The sequence below is a fragment of the Eumetopias jubatus genome, unplaced genomic scaffold (genome assembly GCF_037043125.1).
Source record: "Eumetopias jubatus isolate StellerSeaLion01/CBP00866 unplaced genomic scaffold, mEumJub1_p1.0 scaffold_12, whole genome shotgun sequence".
Lineage (NCBI taxonomy): Eukaryota > Metazoa > Chordata > Mammalia > Carnivora > Otariidae > Eumetopias > Eumetopias jubatus.
The window spans coordinates 27,679,834-27,704,622 of record NW_028274818.1 but is presented as its reverse complement, the minus strand read 5'-3'; the positions used below and the strand labels follow the sequence as shown (position 1 = coordinate 27,704,622).

Genomic DNA, 24,789 nt, shown 5'->3' with positions numbered 1-24,789 from the left:
ACCCAGACTGAGGAACTTCAATGAGAAAAATGTTCTTCTTTAGACGTTGAATGTTATCCCAAATGTATCCAGGTAACACTTAAAGGTTATTTCACTGGCAGTTCAGAAGAATCTCCCTGGCTCTACTGAAAAAAAAAATAACTCCCAGAATGTAGATCAGTCAGTGATGCCACCTTTGTGAGGGAAGGGACTGCATGTTCTACAAGCTAAGAGATCCGAAGGTCTTGTAGATGGGCTGGTTGCAAACTTACCTCTAAGAGAGAATAGGGAGAATTCTCAGTCAAGAATGTATTAGCAGCACATTCTTTCCAAGCCTGAACCTCAGCTACTAGTAATTCCAGTCTTGGTAAAGAATTCAGGTGTACTGGGATAGATCGGCCTCGGGTAACAAGTTCTATGAGCGTGTCTAACACTGGCACACGTCCTCCAACCTAATGAGTCAAGAAAAATTGTAGCAACTTAGAAAAAAAGAATACTTCTCTGCAAAGTGGGAAAAGCACAATTCAGAGTAGACCTACTCCATTATTTCAACATGTTAACTTCATAGAGATGGACAAAACCTGCCAGCTGACCAATGGTAGTGGAGGTGTGGGTGACGTGTCTTCCTTCACTTAACAAATACTTTAAAAGAACCTAGTTTGTGCTAGTCCCCAAGGATACAACTATGAACAGGACATACACTGTGATCTCTTTGTTGACTTTTTATGTCCTTCTAAATTCACTTGTCATCTTGATCCCTACCTATAAACAGCTTGAAAAAAATTAAAGAGAAATGTAGATTTGCAATAACTCAAAAGGTTTTCACACACTGACTTACGTTAACAGCAACAATATTTTACTCCAATCCACCCAATGATGAAGTAACTCAGTATAAATTATTCAGAAAACTAAAATGAGGCAAAAAGTCCCACTGGTTCTCAAACTTTCATATGCATTAAGAACAATCTGGAATGCTTGTTTAACAAGTTTCCTGGGCCCCACCCACAGATATTCTGATTCAGGTCACCAGGGAAGAGTCCATGAATTTACATTTCTTAACAAGTTTCCAGATGATGCTGATGCTCTTGGTACTGGGACCACATTTAAGATGTTACTTATTTATCTGAGTGAGAGAAAGAGTGAGCACAAGCAGGAAGAGGGGCAGAGAGGAGCAGACTCCCCACTGGGCAGGGAGCCCGATGCAGGGCTCTATCCCAGGATCCTGGGATCATGACTTGAGCCAAAGGCAGACGCTTAACCGACTGAGCCACCCAGGTGCCCCTGGCACCACATTTTGAGAATGAGAGACCCAAACTGGAAGAAGAATAAAAACATTAGGTTGGGTGTGGGGAGCACTGGTGTCCCTCTATACAATGGTAAATCTTAGCTTCACTAAGCAGGTCATCCAAATGTGTCTCCTGATGTGAAGCAATACAAAGTATACAGTATCACCTGATATTTTAATGTTATTCTAAGTAAAAAATATTTAACTTCAATCCATCAACTCTTTGAAACTAATTTCCAATTTAGAGGAAACACTGAAGATAGAACACACCACAAGGAAATAACCAGACAAATCCAGAAGGCAGAACTTACCACGAGGTAACTATTCTAGACAGTGACATGAAAGAAAGTAGGGTAGGGAAGAAAACACCACAAGATTCAAAGAAACTTAAGGACATATGTCAATAAGGTATAACATGTGGTGGTGGCCTAAACAACCAGAAGGGAAATTTTTGGGAAAATTGGGGAAAACTGAATATAGACTAGGAACTTGATGTTTCACTGTTTTTGGTATTTATTCTTACAGGATTGGAACTGTAACTGTGTAAATGTTCTGCTAGACACTTAAGAAAAGTGGCTCACAAACTACATGCTGTCTTTAATATTTAATTTAGAAATAAATGGAATGCTTCCTATGTGTAAAGCAGAATACTGAATAACATTGTAAAATACATAATCCACTAAATATGAAGAGGCTCCTTGTTGTTAGTCACATCTCTCCATTAGTCCTTAAGTATATGATGCAAGTAAAGGCCAGGCTATTATTTCAGAAATGGAGCAAAACTTGCTTTTTGTCCTTGTGGGCACTATTGAAAACACAGTACTAAGTAGTATACACATTACAAAATAAATAGAGTAAGCCTACCCAGAAATATGTCCTCTTTCTGACTTCACATGCTCATCTCTTCTTATTGCAATGACCTCACCTTGCCTTTCTGGCTGCCACCAATCATAAGTAAAAAGGGGGACTGTGACTAAAACTAATCAACTATAGTTCCAACCACCATTAACAACAGCCTGCATCTAAAACTCCCATTAAGGAAGTTTATGTACACAGTAAATACTTCCCTTGGTTTTTCTTTGGCTAGCTGGGGTGTCACCCCTTAATTAAGTAATAATATTTATCAAACAACAGTATCTTCTCTCTTCCCTTTTAACTAGAATTGATGACCAGATATTTTGTTGCAAACATCTGGCTAAATCTGGTTTGGCATTTCTTGTTAACAAAATTAATCAATTAGCACTACTTAAAATTAGACAAATATTCAGAAAACCAGGTATTTTTTATTCTTAGAATCTGATGGCTTCAACAAAACAGAACTTGAGACTCAACGATGAGATAAATTTTTTAAAAAACTAGCCCATTAAATAATTCAAAGATCTTTTTTTCTCAATAGGTCCATAAGACCTACTGATTTACAAAGATTACAAAGATAAAGGAAGACACTCCCCACCAACCACTTTTCAAATGAAGTTATCCAGCTGCAATTGGGTAAATCACAGAGTGCCTTTTGTCTGTACCTTAATAATGCTACAAGTGAATTTAACTTTTTTTAAATTTTTTTTAAAAACATTTTATTTAGTTATTTGACAGAGAGGGAGAGAAAGAGAGCACAAGCAGGGGGAGGAACAGAGGGAGAGGAAGAAGCACACTCCCCACCGAGCAGAGAGCCCAATGCGGGGTTCGATCCCAGGACCCAGTTCCTTGACCTAAGTCAAAGGAAGATGCTCAACCAACTGAACCACCCAGGAGTGCCTGAATCTAACTCTTTTTTAACGTATAGGCAAGTCATTAAGTAGGACATCAAACATAGGACCATATATACTTAGTGCAAATTACTTTGGAACTTGTTAAGTTTCATTTCTTTTGTAGGGGTAGGGAGGCACTTTAAGTCACTACTTGGTGAGGGGCGCCTGGGAGACTCAGTTGGTTAAGCAACTGCCTTTGGTTTAGGTCATGATTCTGGAGTCCCAGGGTCAAGTCCCGCATCGGGCTCCCTGCTCAGCAGGGAGTCTGTTCTCCCTCTGACCCTCTCCCATCTCATGCTCTCTCTCTCTCTTTATTCTCTGTCTCACAAATAAAATCTTTAAATTAAAAAAAAAAAGTCACTAGTTGGTGAAAAATTCTAGGCCCCGGCCTACTTTCGCCTTGTAATCATATAACCAGACTCACTAAATCTGCTACTCTTGATTGTCTGTACTCGAAGTTGTTAACAAGCCAACAAGAGACAACTGTACTCAAAGATCAGAAACTACCTTTCCCCCACAACTTCCATTTTTAGCTTTCTCTTTGATTTTTTTTTTTTTAAGATTTTATTTTATTTGACAGAGAGAGCATGCACACAAGTAGGCAGAGCCAACAGGCAGAGGGAGAGGGAGAAGCAGGCTCTCCGCTGAGCAGGGAGCCCAACGTGGGGCTCAATCCCAGGACCCTGGGATCATGACCAAGCTGAAGGCAGCGGCTTAACCGACTGAGCCACTCAGGCGCCCCTCTATCTTCAATCCTTAACCAAGTACTCAAGTTTGTTAAGAGGATCCCAAGCTCCCAGAAAAAAGTTGGTTGAATTATCTAAACTTTAAATACTTGAGCCAACTGGTCAGGACAATAGGTGGGTTAAGTACATTTACATAAGGTTGAATAAAATTATTAATCTGGCCAACCGAAAAGACTGAATCTGCATGGTGTGATCCAACACAGTACCCTTTATTAAATTATTACTCTTCATAGATGCACTTATACACTCAAGACACTTTTTTCTTTTTTCTTTTCTTTTCTTTATTTATTTGATGGAGAGAGAAAGCACAAGCAGAGGGAGCAGCAGGGAGAGGGAGAAGCAGGCTCCCCGCTGAGCAGAGAGCCCGATGTGGGGCTCCATCCCAGGACCCTGGGATCATGACCTGAGCCAAAGGCAGATACTTAACCGACTGAGGCACCCAGGCGCCCCAAGACATTTTTTTCTTAAACCAACCTGCAGGGCCTCCACATCCTGAAGCCAGTCCCTGGCTCTCTGCACTGAGTCTTTCAGAGCTGCACCATTTGGCAGATATGCAGGGATCTCCTCAATTTCCTTAACTGCTGTAGCAAGACTGTTCAATGAATGCCGAGGTCTACAAAAATGAAATATAAGAACTACTTAACAATTTTTATGGTGGTTCATTTTTCTTAAGGTTTACTAAGTAAGCTAGAAAGACCATTTAAAAAGAAATTCAGTACAGCAAATAAATTTTTTTCAAATGTCAATAACTACTAGATATCAAATTGAGTTTCAAATGTCTGCATAAAACTTAAGAGCGTCTAAGATAAAGGAAATGACCCAGTGAAACATTTAAGTTCTACTTATCCCTGACTTTATGCTGCTGTAACCACAAACTTTTCATTTGCAGAAGGTAACTTAATGATAATTTACCGTGTTGAACTACATACACTGTCAAGATTCATACCGTTTCACTAAGAAAATTTAAATTCTCTAGGGTATCAACATACCAAAAGCATAGTATCAAAAAATGTGCTCTCTGCTCAATGACCACTATTTTAGGATTACAAAAGAATGTCTGTAACCATGTATTTTTTTTTTTGTACTTTATGTTATCAACTGGACCTATGAAGATCTGTTAGAAAGCAAAATGAGGGAGGGGCTGATCTTTCTCCCCTCAGATGGTATACTTGAGTCCAATCAAATCTCTCGAACACAGGTAAGGTGTCCTGAATTACTAAGGAACAGCAAAAATGTACATTCCTATTCCTGTTGGTAATTACTGGCACTATCTTCATTTTACAGAACGGTGTCAGTAAGACTCCTTGGGAACTTATTTATTAACTGTGGGTTTAAAATAGTTTTTCACTTATTTGTAAAACTTTTTCTTCTCTCAAAGATGGTATCATTGGGATCCAAAGAAATTTCATTAAAACAACTCTAGAAAAGGCAATTCCATTTGAATCATTCATTTCTCAATCAGTAAAGTAAGAAGAAAATTAATACTCTTTTACTCAAGTTCCAAAGCAGCCCCAAACATCTCAACTATTTCTACATGTATTCTACATGTATAGCTGCAGCTTTTGAACGTTGGTCACATGCCAATCACTGTGCTCTACTGCTCTAAGATGAAGGTATTACCCAACCTTCCCGAAGAGAGAGGTGAGTTGGTTTTTTTACCTGGCCTTGAGAAGACTCTTGGCTTTGTCATCCCAGTGCTCTGACACTGTGAGCAGTTCCTGAAGCCGGGCCATTGCTTTCTCCACTGCTGAATATGGGGCCAGACCCACCCCTAGGTCTATGAGACGTCTCATATCATCTAATGTAAGGGAGCTGGGGTCTAGGCAAGCTTGCTGCACCTCTTCTAGCCAACGGGCCTGCTCCAGACGGATACGCATCTCAGCAAGCTGTGGAAGTTCAACATCAAATTCAAAGCTGACATCTAGCAAGTCTTGCAGCTCTGCAGCACTGGGCATTTCCTCAGAGAGCAATTTCTGGCTATGCTGTTGGAAATCTTCTACACGATTCAAGAGATCCTAAAAAAACACAGGTTGTTGTATCAAAATAGTAATTTCAGTAATTGGATTCTTTAGAATCTTCAATACATATTCAATGTGACTTGCATCTCATAGGATTTTAGCTATAGTATGGGCAAATGAGATAATATATAAGCCAAATGACAGCTAAAAGAAGTGACTATAACAGACCTTTTACCAACGGCAAGGAGTAGCAGGTGGTTACTTTTAAGGTAAAAATTTCCAACTTTATGTCTCCTTTGTAGGCCTGTTCTTTATTCACACACACACACACACACACACACACACACACACACACACACTTAAAAACATCTGCAAATAAATGTACAAATTAACCACCCAAGATGACTTAATCATGTCCACTGAATTTATTTACAAACTAGAGGAATACCAAAGTACTTCCCCACATATCCCTAAGAGTTACCTTTAGCAAAGGTGTTTGACTGAGGACACATGGAAGTGCATACAGCTGTGTCACAAACTGTCGGAGCTCATTCACTGTCAACTGATTTTGGGATTTTCCTCCACCAGATCGGTATCTATAAAGACAAGGGCCCAAAAAAGCCATGAGAATATGATATATTCACCATTCTCAGATTCAATGTCACAGGAATACTGGACAGAAGGAAAAACTAGTCACAACAGGTTCTCACGTTTAGTCACCAAAGAGTCCAAACTCAAACGGAAGTACATACCTAGTTTGCCTTTTGCCGTTAAGCAGCTGCTGTGCGACAGAAGCACACTTCTCTGCATCCTGTGTGACTAAGCGAAGGTGACGCAAAAGATCATTGTCTGGGAATTTCTTCATTTCAGATTCTTCAATTAAAGCTTTAAAGCTGACAAGGCCTAGGAATAAAGAAAAAGTCATTTTTTCTGTGATCATTATGTTTATTATGAGTGGTATGAAATTCAAAAGGAGAGTTTTCTTTTGTATTTGCAATGTTTTCGATCATTAATGAATTTGTTCATTTAAGGGACGCCTGGAGGGCTCAGTTGGTTAAGCATCTGCCTTCAGCTCAGGTCATGATTCCAAGGTCCTGGGATCAGGTCCCACATCGGGCTCCCTGCTCAGTGGGAAGCCTGCTTCTCCCTCTCCCACTCCCCCTGCTTGTGTTCTCTCTCTTGCTGTTTCTCTCTCTGTGTCAAATAAATAAATAATTTTTAAAAACCTTTTAAAAAAATATTTTAAAAAATGCGGAAATGTTTCAGAGATGGAAAACAATGGACTTGTCAAAACAAGGCAAATGTAGACTTCTCATTGTTGCATAGACCAGTCCTTTCTCCTGCACTTTATAAGTGATGGGAAAGGAAGTCCTGACATTCAAGGTAATAACAAGAGACAGAAACTGTGACTCTGATTAGCACTAAAAGGTGATAAACCAGAAACTCCTAATTTAATAACATGCTTCCTTTGTCTTGGGGGTTGGTGGATTATATTAATTTTAAAAAACATTTTAAAAATGTTTTTCTAAGGTTCCATATAAAACGTGAAATATTTTTGTTTCTGAGATAAGAGGTGTAAAGGTTATTCCGTTTCCTAACAATATGATCTTTGTTAAAAACATGATCTTGGGGCGCCTGGGTGGCTTTGTTAAAAACATGATCTTGGGGCGCCTGGGCGCCTTGGTTGAGCGACTGCCTTCAGCTCAGGTCATGATCCTGGAGTCCCGGATCGAGTCCTGCATCGGGCTCCCTGTTCAGCAGGGAGTCTGCTTCTCCCTCTGACCCTCCCCCCCTCATGTTATATCTCATTCTCTCTCTCAAATAAATAAATAAATAAATCTTTAAAAAAAAATATGATCTTGTACAATTCATCTATCAAGATTTTCCTCTAAGGGCATCTGCCTAATCCACTCATGGATTTAAAATTTTCTCTGCTTACACTCCATAAACCTGGTTAAACAGGGGAACTAAACAAGGACAAAGTCAGGTTGTTTCAAGTAATCTGTTCATTGATAACTCCGTTAGCTACATTACAATCAGTCCCAATTTGCCAATCAGCAAGCCACATTTTGTATACCACATACTTTTCTTTTTGTTAATCTTTGCCTCCAAAGCTTCATTCACATTCAGGGCCCATTCATTGTAAGATTCTGCTCGAAGTTTCAGTGCATTCATCATGGGGTAGAGATCATCCAGAGTGTATCTATACCTGGAAACAGAATAGCAGACTTAGTTTTGAGATATTTGGGTTTGGAGAAAATCATACATTTTATATTCAGTATTTCAATCCTAGAACAGAAATGTCACTGAGCTTTCATTAAGGATTTAGGGTTTTCCATAGGAAAAGACCATTCTTCCTACTCACCTCAGTTTATATTTATAAGGAGGACAGGAACACAATTCTTTTACATGATGGAGGCAAACAAGCAGGCCAGGTTTACAAGAACAGGAGATGGCAGACATGAAGCATGTGGTTTTACATTTTATACACTGACGCTCATCATCTGGCAACAGCTCAAAATCCATTCTTTCCGAATCAATTACTCCCTAGAATAAAGTGTACTTTAGAGATCTCCAAAGGATAATATAATCCACCAACCCCCAAGACAAACATGCAATAGTTGTTTTAAAATAAAAAAAAAAAAGGGAGTATGGGGAGCCTTACCAAAACAGGAGTGTGTGATTAAAAATACGTAAAAGTAACAATGACCTAGCAAATATGGGCAAGGTAAAATACCTCACTTGCTTGGAAAGAACCTCTTTTTGGACAAGGCAGATCCTTATGTTTGGCCATTTTGATCAGAGTATGAAAACAGTTATTAATAGGACTGTTAACTATTGAGATTTGCTCTTTATTCTACTCCAAATTGGCTCTACCCATAGTCTGGGTACAGATGAAAGGAGTAAAAGAAATGTATATACTTTCTACTTCAGAGGAAATATTATACAGGATGTCAGAGTAATACTGGTAGCTAGAGAATCCATAAAAAGAACAACAGTAAATAAAAAGGAAAGAAGATGAAAAGACTATCATGAAAGGATTACTGATGGGAAGATGCTGAATAGTCAATTAGCTTTCACATGCTAAGTTACCTAAAGGGATATTATTTATCTGAAAATATCAGAAATATGTACAAGACACTAAAGCCATAATAAATCACTTCCTAATTGAAACAGTGTCAAGAAAAATGAGGTCTTAAAAAGTAAATTTCAACTGTAGTTTGTAACACCTAGAGAGCCCTCCCTAGGATATACCTTTTGTCACTGAAAGATCAAGCTTTGACCACCTTTTCTCCTTATCCAAAACTGGATCCAAATCCAACCATGAGAATGCCAGAATCTGATTAAGTCAATTTATGAACCATCTGTTTTATTCTGACCACTTTACTTCCTGCTGATTACATGGACCAACAAAGACAGAGGAGAGTAAGGAAACCACTAGTGAATGAATTTTGGTTTTAAACCGGAACTGATCAGGGGATGCCTGGGTGGCTCAGGTCATGGTCCCAGGGTCCTGGGATCGACTCCTGCATCGGGCTCCCTGCTCAGAGGGGACCCTACTTCTCCCTCTCCCTGCTGCTCCCTCTACTTGTGCTCTCTCGCTCTCTCTCTGACAAATAAATAAAATCTAAAATCTAAATAAATAAATAAATAAATGAACTGGAACTGATCATTAAAAAGGACTTCGAGATAAAAATGGTTGCAATTTTTACTTAAAATGAGATAAGGACCAACTTTATGGATCTTAGTTGAGAATGAATCATATACAGTTCACCCAATTTTAATTTGTTGGTTTCCATATCTGGAAAAAAACTGTAAATTCTCAAAGTTCCACAAATGAGTTACCATTATTGATGTTAAGACCTTAGTAAGGCACTTAAACCCTCTGGGCATTGTTTTCCCTAACTGTAAAATATCAGGGGAAGGTGAATAAGCTTGCTGTTGGTCTGTAACAGGCTTCAGAGAGCCAACATTCAAGGATTCTATCTAAAAAGTCACATTAAAAAAAAAAAGTTGGGGCGGATGGGTTAGCCTGGTGATGGGTATTAAAGAGGGCACGTTCTGCGTAGAGCACTGGGTGTTATACACAAACAATGAATCATGGAACACTACATCAAAAACTAATGATGTAATGTATGGTGATTAACATAACAATAAAAATTTAAAGAAAAAAGTTAATACGACTATTTGCAGATACCACTGTCCCAAAACAATCTAAAAAAAGCCAATAGAACTACTGAGTTTAGCAAGGTTGCAGGACATAAAAAGTCAATATACAGAAGTCAATTGTATTTATAAATACTAGCAATAAACTTAAATAAAAAATTTTTAAGGTATCATTTATAATAATATCAAAAAACAGGGCGCCTGGGTGGCTCAGTTGGTTAGGCGACTGCCTTCAGCTCAGGTCATGATCCTGGAGTCCCGGGATCGAGTCCCGCATCGGGCTCCCTGCTCGGCGGGGAGTCTGCTTCTCCCTCTGACCCTCTTCCCTCTTGTGCTCTCTGTCTCTCATTCCCTCTCTCTCAAATAAATAAAATCTTTAAAAAAAAAAAAAAAAACATAAAGTACATCATTTTAAACCCAAGAAAATATGTGTAAGATCTGTGTGCTACAATCTACAAAATAATGAAAGAACTCAAGAAGACCTAAATAAATGGTGGATATGCTATGTCCATGAATTGGAAGACTCAACACTGTTAAGATATCAATTCTCGCAACTATATTCATGGATTTAATGGCGTCCCAGTGAAATCCTAGTAAGATTTTTGGTAGAAATCTATAAACCAATTCTCAAATTCATATGGAAAGCAAAGGAACTAAAATAGCCAAACCAATTTTTGAAATGAGAAAAGTAGAGTAATCAAGACCATACGGTTAAGAGAAAGAATAAATGCATAGGTTAAGAGAATAAAACAAAGTTTAGCAATAGACCCATATATATATGTGTGGGGAAATGACTTCAAAACAAAGGTGCCAGGGCATTTCAATGGAAAAAGAACGTTATTCTCAAGAAATGGTGCTGAAACAATAAGAAATCCATATGCAAGCAAAAAAAGAATAATTTCAACGCACACCTTGCACCATAAATAAAAATTACCTGAGATGGATTAAAGATTTACATGTAAAACCTAAAACTAAAAGTTCTAGATGACTAACAGGAGAACGTCTTTGTGACTTTGGGTTAGGTAAGATTTCTTAAGAACATAAAGACAAAGGGGTGGTTTAGTCGGTCAAACATCTGACTCATCAGTTCAGGTTGTGATCTCAGGGTGGTGAGATCGAGGCCCACCTCAGCGGTGACTCTGCTTGAGATTCTCTCCCTTTCCTTCTGCCCTCCCCCCCCAAAAGATGCATAAAAGAAACTGCTTAATTGAACTTCATCAAAATTAAAAACTTCTGCTATCAGAAAGACAGTGCTCTGAGACTGAAAAAGTAAGCCACTGACTGGAAAAAATATTTGCAGAACACTTCTCTGATAAAGGACTGGTATACAGAATGAATGGAAATCTCACAACAATCCAATAAAAAAGGGGGTGAGGGAAAATATCTGCGCAGATAGTTCACCAAAGAGATACATGTACAAAGAGTAAATATGTACATACATGATTGGGTGTTCAGTAAATGAGTGGCCATTAGAGAAAATTAAAACCACAATGAGATATTAACACACATCTATGAGAATGAGTCTTAAAGGAAATTAGCCTAAGAAAAGACTTCTTAAAATGGAATTAACATGTGTAAGAATTTTACTAAGTAATACCCAGAGACATGCAACTGGGATTCCAGAAACCTTACCAATTTACGGACAGTTTCTCTTAAAGCCTTCTCATCCTCAATCATAATGGCCATGTCTTTCTGAACAGTTGAAGCCACTACGACATCTAGTACATCAGCCTTGGAAGCCATCTTGCAAATCATCTCGTCATGGGAAAATACACAATAGCGGTGAAGCAAGCGATAATGCTCCACACACTGTCGGCCTAATGGTAGCTGTGTCAAAAGACAGAGGATAATATGTGACATTCATCTTTCTCCTTCCTATTTCCAAAGACTTCTGACCATTATCAAATTACCAAAGGTCATATTCTGGGTCATAATACATATATCAACCCTATAGCCAGATTGTAAGAGGCGTTGCACCTTTTTTAATCTTTGCATCTCAAGGATCTGGCACATTAGGTACCTTAATTAAAAAGCAGTTTAAAAAACCCAATGTACGGTGGGTGGTGCCTGGCTGGCTCAGTCAAAAGAGCATGCAACTCTTGATCTTCGGATCGTGAGTTTCAGCCCCACAATGGGTGTAGAGATTAATTAAATAAAGACACTTTTAAAAAACCCAATATATTAACAATGTATTAATGTCCAGAACAATGTACAATCTAAATGGACATGTGAATTTATACATTTCCTGAAACAACTATGCTGAACTGGTGTGGTTAAACCTACTTCAGGGAACAATGATGCTCCAAACTACATAATGGAAAATAATTTTAGATACAGCTAGTACTATTACTCAGTAAAGCACTGAAACAAGGTTATAATTCATTAGATTTAACATCACATACTTAAACTAAATCTTTTTATGTAAATGAAAAGTATTAATACTAATATAAAAATTCTATTTTACAACTAAAACCAAATGCATCATTAAAAATTGCTGTGTTGTAGATAATTTAAGCTAGTGTTGTATAGTCTTAAGATAGAACTCTTTGTTAGGAGTTTGCAACAATACTGAATTTTGCCCAAAATGTAAGTCAACACTCATTTATTCATCAAGCCAAACTTTTACAGAAGAAAAACTTATCAGCTGAACTGAGCAGTGTGCTTAGTTAGTACAGGCTTGATTTACAGTGTGGTGCCAAGTGCTTTATCCCACTGTGGATGGTAAGCAATTTGTAGACCAGCCATTTGAGGAGCAACAGGTTTAAGCAACCACACGTGAAAGATTTAAAGTAGTATATGCCATTTCTGCAGGAAAACAATACATTTGAAAAGGCTCACTAAGTCATAATTACATACCCAATCAACAGTGCAGAAGTTAACAGCCTCAGCAAAATTAAAACCTTGATTAAAACCACTGTGGTAGGCTCTTGGAAATGTAATCACAAACTCCCCAGCACACTGATTAGTTCGGTAAACCTAAAGAGACAGAAATTGGGGATCTTTAATGACATTCATGAAAGACAATCTGGACACAGACTATCAGATGATTCTCCAGAAAGGGAAGCTTTCTTCCAATTAAAAGTGAGCTAACAAAAAGAATTACGGTAAAATAATCAGAGAGCTACTCAATTCTGCCACAAGATGGAGTAGCATCCCAGATTATGAGGGTTGATTAGTACCTGAACAGAAAACATGGCTTTTACTAGGATTTTACTACAAAAATTTAGCTATACTCAGGATTAGGACACATCTAAATATAACTACAATTAAGAATATTCTAATATTATTATACCAAAACAGCATCTCCTACCACCAATTAATGAAATTCCACTGTTCTTCAAGTATATCATCCCATAAAGAGATCTTGATTTAGGCCTCAAACTTCCCTCCCTCCAGCAAGTCCCCTTTTCCCACCACCCACTCAAAAAACATCTGTAATAAGGCAGCAATCTCTTGGACATTAGCCTTAGCAAAATTTTCCTGGACAGGTCTTAGGCAAGGGAAACAAGCAAAAATAAACTATTGGGACTACAGCAAGCTAAAAAGTTGTTGAACAGCAAAGGAAACCATCAATAAAAATGAAAAGGCAAGCTACTGAATGGGAGAAGACATTTGCAAATGATACATCCAATAGGGGATTAATATCCAGAATAAAGAACTCCTACAACTCAACACCAAAAATAAATAAATAGATAAATAATCCAATTAAAAAATAGACCTGAACAGACATTTTGCCAAAGAAGATATACAGATGGCCAACAGGTACATGAAAAGATGCTCAACTTCACTAATCATCAGGAAAATGCAAATCAAAACCACAGTGAGAGATCATCTCACATTAGAATGGCTAATATCAAAAAAAGACAAGTCTTCGCGAGAATGTGGAGAAAAGGGAACCTTCGTACACTGCTGGTGGGAATGTAAATCGGTGCAGCCACTGTGGAAATATGTGCACCCCTGTGTTCAATGCAGCAGTATTTACAACGGCCAAGATATAGAAGTAACATTAAGTGTCTATCGACAGATGAATGAATAAAGATGTGGTAATAAATACAGAATGGAATTATTACTCGGCCATTAAAAAAAGAAAGAAAGAAAGAAATCTTGCCATTCACAACATGGATGGACCCAGAAAGTATTATATTATGCTAAGTGAAATATGGCAAAGAAAAATACCATGATTTCTAAGTGGAATCTACCACAACAAAACAAATAAACAAAACCAGAAACAGACTAATAAACACAGAGAGCAAACTGGTGGTTGCCAGAAGGGAGGGGGTGGGGGATTAAGGGGTACAAACTTCCAGTTATAAAAAAAATAATAAAAATAAGTCTCAAGGATGAAAGTACAGCATAGGGAATATAATCAATAATAACTTTGTATGGTGACAGATGATAACTACACTTACTGTGGTGAGCATTTCGCAATGTATAGAACTGTCAAATCACTATGATGTACAACTGAAACTAATGATATGTGTCAACTGTACTTCAATAAAGTTTTAATTTAAAAAGACTATACTCCTCCAGGCACACAAATCCTCAGACTGAACCATGAAAGAATAAAATTAAGTATCTTTTCAATATTTCTCTCTCCATCAGTGGTTGTCCAAAATGTAGTTCCCGGACTACCAGTATCAACACCAACTGGGAACTTGTTGAAAATGCAAGTTCTTGGGCACCACCCAGACCAACAAAACAAGAAACTCTGGGGATGAGGATCAGCCACATGTGTTGTAACCTGCCATTCAGGGTTTAGATGTAGTCAGAAGTTTGGAGACCACTACCTACACCACATGAGCACAATCCCTTCTACTGAGTACTTCCTCCCCTCCACCCCAAATCTGCCAAAAATATTCCTTATCAGAGCTCCAAGTTTTAGTTCAAACGGTCATTATGGGTCCTTTCTAATTCTCCATAGAGTTAACGGGTCAGTCTCCTAGTTGATACCACTGTCAAACCACACCACCATGCCATTATCTGTATAAACATTATCTGCCTTTTTTCCCTTAAACTATGAGTCCCCAGATGCACAGGTTCACTCATCTCTGTGGTCCAGAATCAAGCCCCAAAGGTTCCTCAGTTTAATAACTGAGATCCTTGGCCAGAGTTCCCATTTAGGGCAAGTTACTCATAACAAATCAGAAACATCAATCAATATGAGGGGGAAAAAAATCAATGTGGAAAATACCAATGAGGAGATGGTGACATTTTTGTAGTTACTGGTCATTATTTTCTAAGCTATTGTCCATGAATAATTATCCCTCAAAGAAAAATCCTTTCCATCTGCCCCCATTTACTAGCCTATGAACCCCAAAGCATGAAATTTAGGTCACAGCAACATTAGGTATTCACTTTAGCACAGTAAATGTATCATTTACATTTGACTTAGCTAACTGAGATGGACCCCTCAACTTCATACATTTCAGTCTGGCCTCCCAAAATATTTTCAGAGCATTCTCCAACAGGAAGCCAGTATACAAATAAGTGTCACTTTGTATAGCAACCTCAGAGGCAATATCACCAACAGCACATTTCAGTCTAGATACCCTTAAATCCAAGCTCAAGAGCTTGAAATTAATTTTCTCTTTAGGGGCACCTGGGTGCCTCAGTTGGTTAAGCGGCTGCCTTTGGCTCAGGTCATGATCTCAGGGTCCTGGGATGGAGCCCCCCATGTTGGGGCTCCCGACTTATTGGGGAGTCTGCTTCTCCCTCTCCCTCTGCTCCTCCCCCCCACTTGTGCACTCTCTCTCTCTCAAATAAATAAATAAAATATTAAAAATAAATAAATAAATAAGCAAGATTAATTAGGGGTGGAGGTATAATATAACCAGTATCACCAAGCATGTAAATCATTTCAGTTTATCATTCAAAATTAAGTTCATGTAGATTCCATAAATTATTTTTTTAAGTATGGACAGAGTATGAAGGATTCTGACATTAGAGTTTAGATCTAATTGTAACAGAACCTAGACATTTTCATAGTATTTTATACAAACAAATAACATTAAGGTTTTTGTTTTGTTGCATTGAAAGACTGAAGTTATAAAGAAAAATTATAGTTTAGAAAGCCTAAATTAGACACTGAAAAAAAAAAAGCATCACACATATTATTTGCAAAATATGGCTGCTTAGCAACCTAGTTATTAGCTGCAACAAATTAGTTTTTATGGTGTCTGAGGATTCAGTCCTACTGGCTTATTGCAATACAGTATCAAATTCCACCTAACAGCTGTTTCTGCTATCCAGTTATGGTATGGAACACACATAACCAAAATCAACTTCATAAAAAACTGAGTAACAGGGAAGAGAAGTGGTGAATTAAGCCTCAATACAGGAGGATTGACCCAGAACATACAGGCACTTCATGAGTCATCAGGGTATTGGGGTTCATGATGGTCACAAGCTGATGGAGAAGATCTGGCTGGGACACAAAGAGCTCTGGAGCTAGTTTCTTCATTACATTTTCTAGCTGCTCGGCAGCATACCCTGGGACTCCATACCAGGTTTTTGGCTCACCCCTAGAAACAGATTGTAAAAATATATCAATCTCAGGAAATATATAAACATGAAATTTCATTAGAAAAAATCAGTCTGCAACACTAACACAAACAAAATGGTTAACAAGTCATATTTTTCAGGCCCTGCTTTGTACGATTATGCTACAAAGGTTCAAACTGAATTAAGTGTCATTAGAAATGTGATCTGAACATATGTGATGCATTCTCCCCCTTCAAGTATGGAGTCTAAGTACAAGACTTTCCATCTGAGGTCCCCCCTCCTCCCTCCCATTTTTATCTTTTTAGAAAATGGAAATATCTAGAATTTTTAAGAATATAAGATATCATGTTAGCTACAGGATATGCGGTTACCACAATTTCTTAGAGCAATTGACAAGGGACGGCAACTCTCCATCTTCCCTTTCCCTTGTCCATTCCGACAGGAGAGATTAAATCAAACACTAATCAGGCAATTAGCATTTCTAAAGAGCTCTTATTCTTCAAAGCACTTTAAACTGTCAACCAATTAATCTGTAACATCCCTGTGAGGTATGGTAAATATAATCTTCATTTTACAGCTGGGAGCAATTGCCTAGGGAGGCAGAACTGATGCTCCACATATATTTCCCAACTCTCTCTTTCTTGTGGTACATCCTCAAATTCCTTGTGTGGGGATTTAAGTGAGTTACAGATCTTCAAATATTTCCGTACTTAGAAAAGCAAAGGAAATGGACGGGGTAAAAACAGATGTGAAAGAAGAAATGGCTTTGACTCAAGAGTTTAAAAAGTAAAAAAGTCTGAATATCTGCACCCTGCCTCCATGCACTCATGCACGGATAAAGCCCATTCTACTATGTGTAATAATGCCAAAATGCAGCACAACAAAACAGAAGCTGCCAATCCCAAGGACCTGGAGGACACTCTGGGACCTATATTCCCCTACTCTTCCAAAAGGTATCTGGGCTGCCACTGCCACAGAATGGGATTTCTCCATAGTAAAAGCAATGTTTAGTGCTTTTTAATCTTTCCATGAGTAAAGGCTTCTTTCACTAACAGCTGTCTATCCCCTCCCCAGAAACATGTTATACTTGAAAAATAATGTGTGTGCAATTTTAGGGGATTTATGGATTTCCTAGGATCCTTAAAAACCACTGCCTTAACTTGTTAAGATGCCTGATTCAACAGTAGTGAAAAAACAGTCTGTTACTCTTCAAACACATTTAAAAAGTTTCCAACCCAGCTTGCATACTATTCATAGGTTATGTGGAACTTCTTACCAGTGCAGGTAGTTAATTGAATAGCTCCAGTGGTCTTCAATATGCCAACAGAATGAAGAAAAGCACATTCCCACATACAACCAAGGAAGTTTCATGCCACATATATCAGCAGTAATGTGAGCAAGGACAGACTGCTCCATCACTGGCATATTGTTCAAATTCCAGCCACTATCAAGATACTCCTAGAAAGGAAACAAAAAAGGTATAAAGGTTTAGCTATACATGCTAACATTTTAGATTCTCGATGCTTCAAAAAGCTGGCTGAAAATAGTCTCCCTCAAAATAAGAAGGTTGGGGTTGGAGAAAAGGAGAGACTACTATGCTAACTTCTTAGATACCCGTAGATTACTTCTGCTCAGTTTTGAGCTTTATATAAATAGATTCATATAGTATATACTTTTGTATCTCTATGGCTACCCCCTTGTGTTGGCTATAGAGAAAATACACAGTATGAGTCCATTTATATCAAGTTCAAAAACCAAAAACAGGCAAACTAATCTATGGTGTTGTAAGTCAGGAAAGTGGTTGTCCTGAGACAGGGAAGGTAGTGAAATAGGGAGGACAAAAGACGAACTTCTGGAGTAAGGTCTGGTAATAACTGGTTATGTCTTAATTCTTGTTCTAGTGCTGGTTATATGGGTGTATTCAGTTTGTGAAAATTCATCAAGGTGTGCGTATGATTATGTACTTTTCTATGTATATGTTAGATTTCAAAAAGATTTTAAAAAAATCTGATTTCCTACTAGGATAGGAATAGAAACCTTCCTAGAAGTTTGCTATTATGGAAAATAATAGACTCAAACACTAAAATTCAAAGATAAATTTAGGTGTGGTTCCAAACCCTCAAATTTTCTTCAGAAAGTAATACCACAGTTATAGAATGAAGGCAAAGGGAGGTTAAGTAATCTCCCTGTATCATCACAATGTAGTTGAACAGCTGGGACTAGAATTCTTCTGTGGGCTCTACTTTTCTTGAAATTATTAAAAATCTGGTAATCAGGAGTGCCTGGGTGGCTCATTCAGTTAAGTGTCCGACTCTTGGTTTTGGCTCAGGTCATGATCTCAGGGTCCTGGGATCCTGACGAAAGCCCTGTGTCAGGCTTCCTGATCAGCAGGGAGTCTGCTTATCTCTCTCCCTCTGCCTCTCTCCCCTGCTCGTGCTCGCTCACCCTCTCTCTCAAAATTTTTTAATAATCTGGTAATCAAAACTGTGCTGAAAGTAATCATAAATTATTTCAGCCAAATAGAATTTTAATTAATAATTCAAGTTCCGGGGAGCCTGGGTGGCTTAGTCATTAAGCGTCTGCCTTCGGCTCAGGTCATGATCCCAGGGCCCTGGGATTGAACCCTGCACTGGACTCCCTGCTCCGCGGGAAGCCTGCTTCTCCCTCTCCCACTCCCCCTGCTTGTGCTCCCTTTCTCACTGGGTCTCTCTCTGTCAAATAAAGAAATGAAATCCGGGGCGCCTGGGTGGCTCAGTTGGTTAAGCGACTGCCTTCGGCTCAGGTCATGATCCTGGAGTCCCGGGATCAAGTCCCGCATTGGGCTCCCTGCTTGGCGGGGAGTCTGCTTCTCCCTCTGACCCTCTTCCCTCTTGTGCTCTCTATTTCTCATTCTCTGTCTCTCAAATAAATAAATAAAATCTTTAAAAAAAAAAAAGAAATGAAGTCTTTAAAAAAAAAACAGTAATAATAACTCAAGTTCCAACTACATGTATGTTTGCAGTAAGGCTATTAATCCTGTACTATGCCCTTTAGATAAGGATATGCTGAACTATTAGCTTTAAACACAGGTCTCTGCTTGAAATAGAAGTGCCTCACAGACCCTACCTCCTCCTCAGGTGAAAGTTTGATTTTCCCATCTCGGACAGGGAAGCCACTGCCAAATTCTTTTGAGGCGATATCGGCTCCATATTCTACTGTGACATCCTCTTCAATAGTGCTTACCAGTCGCCAAAATTCTTTCTCAACTAGTTCTGTGGGAACCATCTGGAAACAAAACAATGAGGAAGACAAAAAACTGAGTTTTCAGACACTCGCAAACTGCCCATGACCAATCTGAAGACATTAGCTAAGTGACAGGAATCACAGGACAACACCCTAAGGAAAATTATATCCATAATGTTCCACAATTGCTCCCAGGCAGTTTAGACATGTATATCATTTTCTAAAAGCAATTTTATAACTAAAAAAGTAAGTACTGATTAAAAATTCATGTTCCTCTATCACCAACCTGGCCACTACACTGAAAGGAAGTCAAGGAAAAGCAAAATTCTGACAACCAAAACCTGGAGATGTTTTTGTGTGTGAGAAATGTAATAAATAACTTAGTTGACCATTATACAGTAATAGCTGTGTTTGAATGACACTTCATCCATCAAGATGTGTTCAAACACATTACCTGAGTCCATCCTTTCACTCTCTGCACTAGACCCGGCTAAGAATAACACAGGCAACCATGATGAAAAAGATACAGTGCAAAACATGAACACAAAGAGCAATTACTTTGCAGCAGTGTGCGGTAGTACAGCAAGTCACCAGACTGCACGTCTAGGATCTGTTGTTAATCTGATTCAAGTCTAGAGAAAGGTAACTTAAATGCCTTAAATATGCACACCACCAGGACTGGTTAAGCAAACATACCGGGAAATCATACAATGTATGAGGGGTCAAAAGAACTGAAATTCAAATGGAGTATAACTTGAATATATAAGCCCCTTAAGTAAGCAAACATTTTAAGTAACTAAACAGCTTATGCTAGTGCTATCAGGGAAAAACAAGTTCACACATACATTGCTGGGTTCCCATAAATGATACAGCCATTAAAGTGGGGGAAAAAATGGATAAATACTCTCATCTGACCTCAGTAAGCATCCCAAGAAAATAATCCAACTAAAGAGGTCTATATGTGTCAAGTGTCTGCTATAGCGCTTTGTTGGTAAGTGAGAAAAAACACAGCTTAAGTGTCCAGAATTAGGACAGAAAACCATTTAATTCTGGTGCACTCACTTGACAGAATGTTAAATGCTGAATGAAACAGTCTTATGCTTCTAAGAGCATAAAGGAGAATTTAAAATGAACTCATCCTAAAGTTTACGATACTAACTTACAACAATATATAAATGTGTTCTCAATGCAAGACATGATGACTGGCACATAGGAGTCAGTCAATAAACTGTGAAGTTTTCTTTAAATTACATTTGTTGAACTGAAAGCATTCCTGACGATTTCCTTTATTAACATCCTATTATTGCTGCTGTATGATTTGTGTGGAAAAGGTCATCTTTAGAGAAATCACAAGTGAAAAATCAGAATGCACTTTAACATATTGTGGAATTTCAATACCATTAAACAAATTAAAGGGTTCACTGTGTATGATAATGTTTATCAAAAATAACTGCCAAGTGAAATTGTCTTCAGATTCTAAAAGTTATTAAAATCCCAAATCAAAGCAGTATGTATGTACATACGTGGACTGGCATGTTGAAATAATCAGATTTGAACGCATCTGCCATTTCTCCAAAAGTACGGAGGGTATAGTCCCTGGCTGCTTGTTCAAAGCCAAATGCTTCTTGTGGCTTACTACACTCCTGCCAAAAAGAAAAAAAAAAAGTAAAAAGAATATTTTTATTTATAGATACATAGTTATATTTTATTGATATTATTTTTAAAAAACAGATTAGTAAAATTACGTATGCAGTGTTTAAAATACAAAAACGTCTGGAAGGATATACATCAAAATAACTTGTCTAGCAATTATGAAATCATACTCTTTTTTAAGTCATTCAGTCTAAGAATTTTTGCAAAGAACATGCAATGCTTTTTTAAATGAAAAAAAAATTTAAGTGTAGTTAAAAAATTTTTTTCTGCCTCTTAGCTCCTGGCATAGCTGTGGGCCTCACTGCCAAGACCTCCTTCCTAGTCAGGTCCAGCCCACTTTTTTTCATGAGCCTCACTGTTACCAACTGCTAATCTAAAACCCAAAAGCAAACAAAAAATATTCCGAAGGAAATTTTCTAATGCTATCTCTGCCATTAATTCTTACCTGAGCCAAACACTTAGGACACCTCCAGTCTCCCTTGGGAACATCATGGAGAGGGGGAATCAGGCAAAAGGTATGGTAACTGTCATCACACCCGTCACACAAGAGAAGCCGGTCTTCATCATTTCCACTGCCACATAAGAGGCAGACATACAGATCCACCTGCAGCAGTGAAAACAGGTACAGGACAAGGAGCATGAGCTACACTCGATTTTGTTAAATTCTAAGAACAAAATGGATAGAGGCATAATCTAGTCTTTCCATCCTTCAAATGAAGATGAATCACCCCCCAGAAGAGGTATTTTATTTTATTTTTTTAAAGATTTTATTTATGTATTTGACAGAGAGAGAGACACAGTGAGAGCAGGAACACAAGCAGGGGAAGAGTGGGAGAGAGAGAAGCAGACTTCCCGCTGAGCAGGGAGCCCGACACGGGGCTCGATCCCAGGTGCCCCAAGAGGTATTTTAAATAAAAATGCTTCACCCTTTAGAAGAGATAACTTTACATGGGTGCCTGGCTGGCTCAGTTGGTTAAGCGACCGCCTTTGGCTCAGGTCGTGATCCCAGAGTCCTGGGATCAAGTCCCGAGTCGGGCTCCCCCTGCTCTGTGGGGAGCCTGCTTCTCCCTCTGCCTCTGCCTGCCACTCCCCCCCTGCTCATGCTCTCTCTCTCTGTCAAATAAATAAATACAATCTTTAATAAAAAAAAAAAGAGATAACTTTACAATGCTTAATGCATTCCCAACACTAAAGTCTAATCTCAAAACCTTTTCAGCTGTTTCTGTGTGTGTGTTTATTTATTTAGGGGTGCCTGGGTGGCTGAGTCGGTTAGCGTCCAACTCTTGATTTTGGCTCAGGACATGATCTCAGATCTCATGCTCCACCCTCTTTAAAAAAAAAAATATATATGTATATGTTTGTTTGTTTATTTATTTGAGAGAGAGAGAGTAGGCACACATGCATGCACAGGAAGGGCAGAGGGAGAAGAGAGAAAATCCTCAGGAGACTCTGGCTGAGCCGGGAGCCAGAAGAGGGGCTCCATCCCACAGCCCATGAGATCACGACCTGGACCAAAATCAAGAGTCGGACACTCAACTGAGTGCGCTGCCCAGGCGCCCCTCAGCTATGTGTTTTAAAGTTTGTTACTAAGATATCTAGCTTCTAGTAGCTTAGAGAATGATAATCCTCTAAAAGAAGAACATGTTTGGTAATAAATTATGAGCTTAACCAAAAGTAGAACTTATAAAGAAAAAATTCAATTTTGCAATGTTTAAAAGGAAAGAAAAGTGTTTAAGTTCATTAACCACATTAAATTACTTTATATTCTAATTAAGGACTCATGGTTAAGAAGTTCCCCAAACACAGTGATAAAAATACATAGTTATTACCTGTTAATGGGCTGAACTCTGTTCCCCCAAAATTCGTATCTTGATGTCTTAACCCCCAGTACCTCAGAATGTGACTATATTTGGAACCAGGATCTTTAAAGAGATTAATTAAGGTAAAACGAGATCATAATGAGTGGGCTCTAATTCACTCTGACTAGTATTCAAGAAGAAGAGATTAGGACATAGACAGGTACAGAGGAAAGCCACGTGGAGACAGGGAAGAGACAACCATCTACAAGCCAAGGAGAGAGGCCTCAGAAAAAAACCAACCCTACCGACACCTTGATCTTAGACTTCCAGCCTCCAGAACCATGAGAAAATAAATTGTTATTTAGGCCAGTTAGTCTGTGATACTTTGTTATGGCAGCCCTTGCAAACTAATACATTACCCAATAATATGGAAAGCTAAGAATTCAACTAATCAGGGAATCTCACTTTTTCTGTTGTAGCAAATAAAAACCGGAGTTCTGAACATTTTCTGATTGTAAATTTTTTTTTTTTTGGTGGTGGGGGGGATGAAAAGAACACTTAATTGGAATAATTTCAAATTCCACGATAAAAAGCACTGTTGTCAAGCTATTCACTGAGCTCTCAGAAGGAGACAGAGAAGAAGAAACGCAACCAGATCCTCTGTAATGTCCTCAAGCTTTATTTTTAAGTTTCCATTTGAGTAAATGGCTGCCTAGTCCTCCAACTCTTGTTGGGTCCTTAGTTCCTCTCCACCCAACTCCTTTCTCCTTTTCTTTCCTTCCTTTTCCTATCTTCCTTTTCCTTCCCTGTTGTAAGGTTGGAAAACATCAACCTGATTTTTGATCTAGCTCTCAACTCATCTGGAGGTGATCTAGTGATTTATGAACATTTCATATATAATCCAACTCACCATTATTTGTCTCTAAACTGCATGTACTCCAAAAAATGGCTGTGAATGCCCCCCATATGTTACTATTACCTTCATAATGCATTTGTGTATTTCCTCAATTAGAAATTGATACTATAGAGGCGCCTGGGTGGCTCAGTCGTTAAGCGTCTGCCTTCGGCTCGGATCATGATCCCAGAGTCCTGGGATCAAGACCCGCATCGGGCTCTCTGCTCAGCGGGAAGCCTGCTTCTCCCTCTCCCACTCCCCCTGCTTGTGTTCCCTCTCTTGCTGTGTCTCTCTCTGTCAAATAAATAAAATCTTAAAAAAAAAAAAGAAACTGATACTATAAATGGACATGAAAGTTCTTTTAACTGTGACACTCTAAGCTAGCAGTCTTAAGTAAGGCACAAAAGTGGTAAAAGTGTTTAAACATGTCAACTCACAGCATTGGTGGTTTTTTTAGATCGGCTCTTGGGTTTTTCCTTCTCGCTTTCTACAATGTACTCTTTTTTCTCAATGGGTTCTTGCTTGACGATGCCTTTCATTTCTTTCTCTGTAAGAGGCAATCAGAGTTAGCGCTTCACGTACTACGCTTGGCTCACCTTGCTCCCTCACCTCTCACCTCTCCCTCCCCCAAGCTACACACAGGACACAAACACAATTTCCTTGTTTCTTTTCAACGCAAGAGCAGCAGCACCCAGTGTTACCATGTTCAAGGGCTAGGTGCTGACTGCTTATGATAAAATGCAAACTCTCACACCATTTAAATGTGGGCACTTCTGGATATGTTGCTTAGGTTTGTAGGCTTTTAAAATAGGAGCTGAAGATACAGTCTTCTTAAC

At 38.6% G+C, this 24,789-nt stretch overlaps 1 protein-coding gene across 2 annotated transcripts in view; it reads right to left on the bottom strand.

Annotated features, from left to right (window-relative positions):
• KDM5B (lysine demethylase 5B) overlaps positions 1–24,789 on the bottom strand; it is an 80,942-nt gene that overhangs the window by 14,345 nt on the left and 41,808 nt on the right. For both annotated transcript variants that reach the window (XM_028120125.2, XM_028120126.2), the window contains exons 7-21: positions 24,391–24,500; positions 21,705–21,863; positions 21,130–21,249; positions 19,490–19,648; positions 17,661–17,842; positions 16,242–16,404; positions 12,740–12,859; positions 11,516–11,710; positions 8,082–8,263; positions 7,801–7,925; positions 6,469–6,619; positions 6,198–6,312; positions 5,418–5,773; positions 4,233–4,371; positions 252–431 (exon numbers count right to left, since the gene is read on the bottom strand). In XM_028120125.2, coding sequence (XP_027975926.1) covers positions 252–431; positions 4,233–4,371; positions 5,418–5,773; positions 6,198–6,312; positions 6,469–6,619; positions 7,801–7,925; positions 8,082–8,263; positions 11,516–11,710; positions 12,740–12,859; positions 16,242–16,404; positions 17,661–17,842; positions 19,490–19,648; positions 21,130–21,249; positions 21,705–21,863; positions 24,391–24,500 — 2,456 coding nt within the window. The remainder of the gene's footprint in view (positions 1–251; positions 432–4,232; positions 4,372–5,417; positions 5,774–6,197; positions 6,313–6,468; positions 6,620–7,800; positions 7,926–8,081; positions 8,264–11,515; positions 11,711–12,739; positions 12,860–16,241; positions 16,405–17,660; positions 17,843–19,489; positions 19,649–21,129; positions 21,250–21,704; positions 21,864–24,390; positions 24,501–24,789) is intronic.